General features: G+C 56.9%; 2 protein-coding genes across 2 annotated transcripts; both read right to left on the bottom strand.

Annotated features, from left to right (window-relative positions):
• Positions 1-1,361: 1,361 nt before the first annotated feature.
• On the bottom strand, positions 1,362-2,515 carry SPAAR (small regulatory polypeptide of amino acid response). Its single transcript, XM_023629661.2, has one exon. The coding sequence runs from the start codon at positions 2,513-2,515 to the stop codon at positions 2,288-2,290; it is 228 nt and encodes a 75-aa protein (XP_023485429.1). The 3' UTR covers positions 1,362-2,287.
• On the bottom strand, positions 1,362-8,778 carry HRCT1 (histidine rich carboxyl terminus 1). Its single transcript, XM_070251841.1, has 5 exons — positions 7,310-8,778; positions 6,012-6,165; positions 5,309-5,420; positions 4,487-4,775; positions 1,362-2,823 (listed from the first exon to the last, which is right to left on the bottom strand). The coding sequence occupies exons 1-4, from the start codon at positions 7,406-7,408 to the stop codon at positions 4,619-4,621; spliced, it is 522 nt and encodes a 173-aa protein (XP_070107942.1). The 5' UTR covers positions 7,409-8,778; the 3' UTR covers positions 1,362-2,823; positions 4,487-4,618.
• Positions 8,779-8,987: the final 209 nt, after the last annotated feature.

Genomic DNA, 8,987 nt, shown 5'->3' with positions numbered 1-8,987 from the left:
CCTCCTGGAAGTACAGGACGTCCTGACCTGATCCGACCTGATTCCTATCCAAAGTTATAGGACCACCCGATAACCAGACGCCACCTGCACTGATAGCCTTTTAACGACTTTTTTACATGATCTTTCCTTTGTCTGGTAAAGAAATAACTCACATACCTATGCCTTGTAAATTTAGCCCTACCCTCAACCCATTGCAGCATTTCACTGCCCATGGGTCCTGTCCCCATGCTGTCCTCTGAATAAAGGAGCACTACTACCAGAACTTGAGAGTCCAAGAAATCTTTCTTGACTCCTCAGCCCGCTGAGCCCACCTCAATGTGATTTCAGCCCACAGACTGTCCTTCCACAGACCTTGGGATGTTGTGACGGTGCAGCACAGGGACAGAGCCCTGGACCTGGAGTCCTGATACGTGGGTCCTGATACAGGGTCCCTGACCCGGAACAGAGCAGATTTTGCTTGAGGGCAGAGAGAGGCTAGGGCTCAATCTTTCTCCCCTCTCAGATCTTGCCCTGCCACCTCTGCTCACCAGGAGCTCCCAAGCCCAGGCATTTCTTTGCATCAGAACAAACTCACTCACCTCTGACTGGTCTGGGCGCCTCTGAGAACAGGCCCTCCTGAGTTCCTGTGGAAGTTTCCGGCCCAGGACCCCTTCAAGGAAGGACTTCAGGGCAGCCTCAGCTGCAGAGCTGCTTCGCCTGAGGTCAAACTGCGGGGGTGGGGAGTATTCAGACAGCAAAGGAGGGAGGGATATTAAGGGCCTGCGGCATACTTTGACTTCCTCCTCTATCCAATCCTGCTTCCTCCTCCTTCTCCTCACAGATGTTGATCCCTATAAACGTCCTGCACCCCAAACTTTGTCTCAGCGTTCACCTTCGGAGAACAAAACCTACAACAGGTCCCTTCACTGATCTCCAGGTCCTCCACACAGCCAGTCCCCTTCCCTGTGTGTCCAGGAAGGCCCTGCTTCGGGGCTCGAGGGTCCAGAGCAGCCAAGACATGGTCCCCAGGAGCTCCTGTCCCTGGGCAGTGCCTCTGCCCTCCCCATGCTCCTCCCACTCCATCCCTGTCCATCGCCCTGGACTCTTAATCCTCCTGCACCTCTGCAGCCCCAAGCCTCCCTCTCTGAGAGTCCCTCCTGTGGCAGCCGCACATCCAGAGTGGCCTGTCTGGGCCCCCGTAGAGGCCAGAGCCCCCCTCAGGGTCGGTCCTGCCCCCCAACAGACAAGTCCTGGGAAAGCCAACCATTCAGGGCTGGATGGAGCCAGATGAGCCAGGAGACTCCAAAGTTTGCAGCCTTCAAACCATATTCTAAATATGGCACAGCATTTATTTCATGCAGACAGAGGAAACAGACTTTCTATTAATAAAAACTGAACATCTCTTTATTTGTCATGAAAACAAGAGTTTTGCTACATGCTCTCAATGTAACACAACGTTTTAACTTATTTGGAATTATCTTTCAGTTTGTGATTTTTCTATCGTTCCTAAGTGACACAAATCACTCACATTCTCCAAGAATAGAAGTGATCCGTTAGACTACAGTAATAAAGTCTCATTCAAAATATGTTTCAAAGTCTTTTTTCTGGATTTCCTGTTAATAAAACATCCCATACTTTCTTTGACTCTTATTTTCTCTAATATTTCCTTCGGTGGTTTTCCAACCCTGATTCTTGGGAGACCCATAAAAGGATATACATTTTCGATTATAAAGTAAGTCACTTGTTCCCTGGAAGCAGCTCTTTCGCTTCAGAGTTTCGGGGCTGATTTCACGCAACTGGCAGGGCACAGGCCTCAGGACGGGCCTCTGTGCCGCGTGCACACACTATGCTACACTCGATATGGGAGCCAATAGGAGGTGATTTGTTAAAATGTCCACTTGAGGGCGCTGCTTCCTCCGGTGGCAATAGAACCAGTTTCGCGGCACCCTGTTCACAATCAATTCCAGTGAGATTTCAGCGACGCCTGTAGGTCTGTAGAGCTGGCCCACCACACACTCCGACACCATGTCTGGTCGCTCACTCTTCTGACCCCTCTGAAGCCTCATCTGTGGGTAGGGTCCAGCTGACCTCTCAGGGGTCAGAGATGGTTCCCACCGGGCCCCACCGCCATGGATCTCCCAGGGTGGAGGGCACAGCAAGCTGGGCTGGGATGGGACAGGGAGTTCACTGGATATAGGCGGGAAGGACAAGGATGCCAGGCTCAGATGAGCAAGACTCCAGGGAAGGCTTGCTGGGGGGCGGGTGAGCCTGACCCACCCGCAGAACAAATCCTGGGGGCTGTGAGGCCTCACATGAAGGTCCAGAAGTCCTGGGTGCTCCCCACTGGCTGGGCATGGTGCCCTGGCCCAGAGAAGAGAGAAGGCTCCTGACGAAAGGTGGCCACCGTGAAGCTGCGGCCAGGGCCCCCATGAGGACCCCGGGCCCGCGAGTCACAGCTGAAGCAGCAGAGGATGCAGGTGACGACCACGGTGACCGCAAACAGCACCATCACCACCCCAATCACTGCCGTTTCCATGGCCCCGCGTGGCAGCTGACCCACTGAGCAAACTGGGGTGCGTCTTAGCTCCCCATCCAAAACAGGGGGCTCTTCCAGCCGCTCTTCCTACAGTCTTCTAAGAAGATTGTGGTCTGAGGCTCTGGGTCGTGCCCCCTCTAGGCCATTGGGCGCCCCGCATGGCCCTACTCTGACCTCAGTTGGTCTCTCTTGCTGTTTCGTAAGCCTCTGTCCAGGCTTCCAAGGGCTGTGGTCAGCTCCACTGGCGGCTCCTGGAAGAAGCGCCGTCCTGGAAGATGAGTGCTCAAGGCTCCCTGGTGCTGGAGGGGCTGGAAGGAGGGCGCAGAAGACTCTGCTCAGAGGGAGCCTTGCCACCCCAGCCCTCTGGTGACGCCTACAAATTTCAGGAGAGTTTGTACACTCAAACCAGAGAAAAACCCTCCCCAGCCTGTGAATGTGGGATGAGCCAGGGCTCCTCCCCAAGAGGAAGCTTGGCCCAGTCCTTGAATCAGCCTACTTCTGCCTCCCAAGCCCCCGCCCTGTGCTGGGGGCGGGGATGCAGGTGGGGAGGAAACGGCCGCTCTGGGCAGGGTGGGGGAGCGCTGCCGGGTCTCCACGAGAGCCAGGGGCCTGTGGCAGGGGCTGCCGGCCGTCTGCTTCATTCGGCCTCCTTTCCCACATGGGGCTGGGAGAGTGGTGTTTGGATAGGGCAGGGCATGCTCTGCCGGGATCTCTGAACCCCTTCAGTGACACACTATGGGGCTCCTTTGCCTTGCAGTTCTGGGAGAAGCCCTCTTCTGCGCCAGCCTCCCCCCAGCCCTCCTTGCTGCCTGCTCACACCTGCTGTCCACATCCAGGTGCTGTGAAAACTTACCCTGGGCTCCCCAAGGGACAGCTCTGGCTGTACTAGTACCCTGGGTTCCTGACCCTGTGGTGACCCCAGGGGCCAGGCCACGGCATGCTCACCATGGCCACATGGTGCTGCAGCCTCGCTGTTGCCTGGGGCTAGGCTCCGGGGTGTCTGAGTAGCTGTAAGCACTTCCTGAGTTCCTTCCTCCGATTGTGAGTGAGGCCCAGGACCTGCACAGCTGCCCGCCTGCCTTGGTGACCCCGCTTACCCACCCAGACCACACACACCCAGACCATTCCAGCCCTGCCCCTGCCAGGTTCTCCACCTCACCTGGTGGGAGGGTAGGGTGGACCAGGCCCAGGCCACTGAGGAAGTCTGTGAGAAGGGGCTCCATCTTAACTCTCAGTCAGTCACAGCCCTGTCACAGCCAACACCTCCTGAGACCACCAGCACTTCCAGAAAGGAGACTGGGTTATTAGCCCCTCTTTACCCAAACTCCGAAATAGAGTAGTGAGAAACGATAATTCCAGGTACTAGACACAGCCAGGCAGAAGCTCCTGTAATCATTCCAGCAACCACGTCTCATTTCAGATAAAGATGCTGATGGTCACAGAGGTTAAATGGCCTGCCTGTGGCCTACTGCTAATTAGTAGTGGTAACTAGAGCACCAAATGCCCAAGGAGGGGCGTCTCTCCCTCCCCTCCCTTCCCTCCTAGTTCAATGCTCTTTCCAGGTACCACGGACCACAAAGCAATTGCTTCATTCTGCAGTTTTACTAAATCAGAGTGTGAAGTCCCAGAGAGGGCCAAGGGCTAGCCCAGGTCACACAGCCTGGGTCCTTTTCAATTTCTCCAAGGCCACAGTGAAATTTCTTCATTACCAGTTTTAGGAGACTACCTACACACAGACAGGGAAAGTGGCGGTTTGGAATGAATGACACCCTGTCAAGTCCTCACTCTTCCCTTCTCTAGGATGGTTGGACAACCTGGGCTTGTGCAGGCAGAGGAGGCGCGTGGAGCAAGTAGGTCTGTGACAGGAAGCGGGACACATTGAATTCCTCATGTTAACTGGGGCAGCCAGGAGCAGAGAGAAAGAAACATGACGTGCCAATCAGTGGTACTTGTGGTTTCAGACTGAATTACCGAGATCAGCCAGTCGATCCTGGAGACGGAGGGCCCAGGCAGACGGGTTTCCAGCCGGGTAATTTGTTCCTTTGACTTCTCGTTTGCCTGTTCTTTGTGGGTGCATGTAGTGGAGGCCATGTTGTCGCATTTTTAAACCAGAATAAAGGACAATAGCTCAGCTCTCTTATCTTCTGCCTTGTATTGGTTTCCGTTTCTGTTTCTGAGATCTGGGGACCCTTCCTTGATCCCTTTGTAAAACAGGCCTTCTGCTCCATCCTCTAATAGGCATTCAGTGTGTGACTGGAGGCTGTGGGGCACAAGGAGAGGGGCATGCGTTGCACAGTGAGGACAGGCACCGTCTGCTCTGAAGGCTCTTATGGGTCTTCACAGACCTCTCGCCGGTGGTTTGCAGTGTGTAATGACCAACCTAGAATAACCAGCATGGCATCTCCAGCCCAGGGCAAAAAGACTAACCATTGGTAAAGGGGGACCAAGGCTAGACCCTTCACCACGGTGCCCTCCCAGCTCTGGACCCACCCCACCAAACCCCAACGGCCCCGTTCTGTGACACATGGCAGTAGCACTCTCAGGAGAGTTGAGAAGAGCAAGAGGCCATCAACCTTGGCCCCCAAGTCAGAGCTGCTCGCCCTAAGAGCTTTTTCCAGGTGTCTCCTCTTCTCCTTATGACTTTTGTTACCTGTGATACACAGCCCCGCCCGGGAGCCCCAGATGCAGTCAGGCTCCTGGATATCTGCCACTTAGATATGTGTGCCGCCTCCCAGCACCCATTATATTGTCAACTGCTTGGAACAAAGACCACATCTCATACATTCCACTTACATTAACAGGAAAAAGGTGATGGCAGGCACCCTAAAATAAAGAGCCTGCTGGTTCTCCCAGAGGCTGGAGGCCACACTCAGGAAGGGCAGGCCATCAGAGACCGGCAGGGGCTCTGCAGAAAGACGAGGGGGAGGGGAGGTCCAGGCCAGTGAGGTACAGACCTCCATCCATTCAGTGTTTCCCACCTTTCAGACCCCCCACACTGGGGGATGGCGTGGGAGCACGAGCTCTCTCAGCAAGGCCCCAGGAGCCCGTAGGCCCTCTCAGCTAATTCTCGCAGGGTACTTCAGCTACACTGGTGTCCCTCAGGCCTCAAACTTCTGGCAATGGTTATTCTGATCGTATTTACTTTTCCAAAGAGCCTGGAGCTCTGAGAATGCTTCCTGAGTGTCTGTCCATCATGTGGTCTGGTTCTGCACGGAGGCAGGGGGCCCCAGGAGCTCTTTGATCTATGAGGCAGGGGCCCTTGAATCCTCTGGTAACTCTGGGGAAAGAGAGAGTATGGTCAGTGCTCCCACAGAAATATAAAAATAGTGTTAAGAAGTTGAAAACCCACTGGAGGGAGCAACAAATTCTTCTTGGGCAAAGACAGAGAGAGAGGAAGATGTGAGGTGCTTTCCAGGGCTGACCACCTGAGCAGTGCGGATACGACAAAAGAGCAAGGGGGAGGCAGGAACTGAGCAGGCGGCCTTGAATGGCCCACCTAGAGGTGGAGACTTTATCCCAAGGGCAACCGGGAGTTTCAGCAGATTCCTCAGGCGACAGTGTTGAGATGCTTCGGAAAGGGCAGGGCTGGAGGTGAGAAGACCCAGAGGGGCTGCAACCGGAATCCAGCCCGGGGGCGAGCTGGGGCAGACCTGGGGGTGGGAGGAGGGGAGGCGGATGTGAGGACAGTGCGGAGTGCGCGGCGCCCCAGGGTCCACCTTCCCAACCCCGCTGTCTAGTGTGGCTGTCGGCATGAGTTTGCCTCCCTCTCTCCCTCACCCCCCAGCCCTCACAGAAACTGCGAAACAGGACGTTCTGTTCCAGTGAGTCACCAGGCCCCTGACTTTCTGGCCTGTTCTCGAGTCCCTCCCCACTACCTCCCCTGGTAGGCAAGCCTCTCCTCCCTCCAAGGCCCCCGCCAGCTCACAGGCCCCCCGCCGCCGAAGGCTCGGAACAAAATTTCCTTCCTGGCTGTGGCCTCCCCCAGCTTTGGGTGGAGTGTTTCAGAACAGGCTGGGGGACTTCAGCGGGGAGTCTCACCTACCACCCCATTTTAGGGAAGAGGAAACTGAGATCGGAGGAAGCAGGCAGTCTCCCCAGGCCACCCACGCCACATCCTCCGGTTTAAAGAACCTCACTCCTCCTTCCAGCCCCACCACCACACGCAGGCGGGCTGGCTGGAGACTCAAGGCTTGACCCTCTGATCAAGGAAACAGTAAATTCAACACAGCCCACGCAGTGGGGGCTTCTGCTGGCCTCAGAGCTCAGTCTGCCCTGGAGATGGGCTGGAAGGAGCACTGCAGGTAGAGTCCTGGGCAGACAACCTGGGCAGCCCATCCCTCCTCTTTCTGAGCCCCGGGACTGTCCCACAGAAGCTCGGAGCCCCACTGGTGCACAGAGAGCTCTCTCTGGACAGGGTTTCATGCAAGCCCTGAATCCCCCCTGACTGTGCAGCCTCATACTGCCTTCTCCAAATGAAAAGGCAGTGCCGGGGCCCCTCCCTGCCACCCCCCACCTCCCTCGGCGGAGGCCTGAGGAAGTCGGAAGTCAAGCACTTCATGGCGCAGTCTTCTGTGCATGCATGCCCCGCTGCAATGAACAGGCCATCACTTCTGGGGCCCGCTGGCAGTCACAGTCACAAAGTGGTGTCCATCCCCAGAAGACCACCCTTGGTCTCACCCCTCCCCCTCCACCCCCCTCCCTCCCCCCACCCCCGTGCTCCTCAGTCCTCTGCCTCTGCAGTACACTGGGGCATAGTATGTAAGTGAAGCCCTGGCAGGACCCAGGGCATAGTACCCGGTGTTCACCACAGAGAGGCGCCCTTCTGCACTGGAACGTCGGGGTCCACTTGTCCTGGTGATGGTAGGGCAGGCCATGACTGTCATCTGCAGGCATCAGTGGTGGCCTCGGTGGGCGTGGTGGTGGGCGTGGTGGTGTTGGAGGCCTGCATGGTGCATGTGAGGCGTCCGGCCAGGATGATGGGGATGGTGAAAGTGTCTTGGGTGGCCCCGGGCCGGGAAGACCCAAGGCTGGGCCCACCGGACTTGATTTCTCCTTGCAGCTGGACGGTTCCTCTCCACGTCGCGGTCCCGTGGTCTGTTGTAGAGGCAGGTGGCCAGCAGCAGCAGCAGCAGCAGCACAGCCACAGCAGTGCCTGTGATCAAGCCCACAAGGGTCGTGCTCCCCTGGAGGCCTAGCATCTGGGAGCTGGACAGGCCCCTCTGCTCGGCGGCTCCCTGCTGCCTCCTCTCCTTCAGTGGCCTCTCCTTGGCCCTCACGGTCGCTGGAGTTTGTTGTCTCAGCTCCTGTGGTCTGGAGAGCAGCCAGGGAATGTGGGCACAGCCTCTTTGGGCTGGAGCTGCTGGCCAAGGGTGAGGCCAGGCGACTGTTAACTGTGGGGAGGCCCACAGGGAGGCTGGGTGGAGGCAGAGGAGCTGTTAGGCGGGGTTGGGGAAGAAAGAGCCCTGAGGTTGGAGATAAGAGGTCCAGGCTCCCCCATCCCTGCCGCCCGGCCAAGTGACCAGGCCAGCCCCTTCCCCTTCCTGGGCCTCAGTTTAGAGACAGTACAACACAGCAATTAAGAACACGGGTTCTGGAACCATATGACTCACTAGCTCTGTGATTGTGTACAAGTTACTTAGCCTCTCTGTGCCTCAGTTTCCTCGTCTGTAAAATAGCCGATGAGGCTGTCTTCTCTCATAGCATTTTCTGAGGATTCAAGGAGTTAAGATTTACAAAGCACGTAAACCAGTTCCTAACGCCTGTTTGCCGTTGATAGCACTGCTGTGAAGTTGGGACTGGGGGACTTAGGAGGCCTGTCATCTGAGAGTCTGTGGCTCCTTGTTCCTGTCCTGCAGCCCACAGAGGCCTCTGGGAGTGAGTCCGGTTCTGTTGAACAAATTGTCCTGCACTTCAGGAGCTCGGGGAGCCACCGCGGGCAGCTTTTCATCATCCAGGGACGCTGAACCGCTGACTGTTTCTGGGTCCTCGGTCCTGCCGGGTCTGGGAGCCAAGAAGGTCTGAGTGGTAGCCCACGGCTGCAGGAGGTGGGAGGGAGGCCACGGCGCTCAGCAAGGCCAGGCCCCATCCCAGCCTCCTGGTTCCCTGTTCAGCGGTCCCTACCGGCCATAAACGGCTGGCTCCTTGCTCGGTGCCACCCTCCCCACCCAGCAGCCCTGACTGGCCATTCCTGTCCGGTGGAGAATTTACAGAGCACTCACAGACTCCTCTCCGTCTCCCGGTCTAGTCCTGAAGCCCCTCTGTTCATCCTAGATAAGCACTTGTCCCTCCCACTCCCACGCCCCGGGGACGGGCGCCCACTATCTCCCTGGGCAGCCGTTTCTGCTGAGGGATTTTTGGGCTGTTCTCAGAGCTGGCCTTCACACGCAGTGGGGCCTCCCCAAAGCTGCGATTCTACATCGGATCCCCAAGACCACCGGTCCCAGGGTCCTCCACACGGAGTCCCCCTCCACTG

The sequence above is a fragment of the Equus caballus genome, chromosome 25 (assembly GCF_041296265.1).
Source record: "Equus caballus isolate H_3958 breed thoroughbred chromosome 25, TB-T2T, whole genome shotgun sequence".
Lineage (NCBI taxonomy): Eukaryota > Metazoa > Chordata > Mammalia > Perissodactyla > Equidae > Equus > Equus caballus.
Note: the sequence above shows the minus strand (reverse complement) of the source record. Positions and strands in the feature narration are given on the sequence as shown.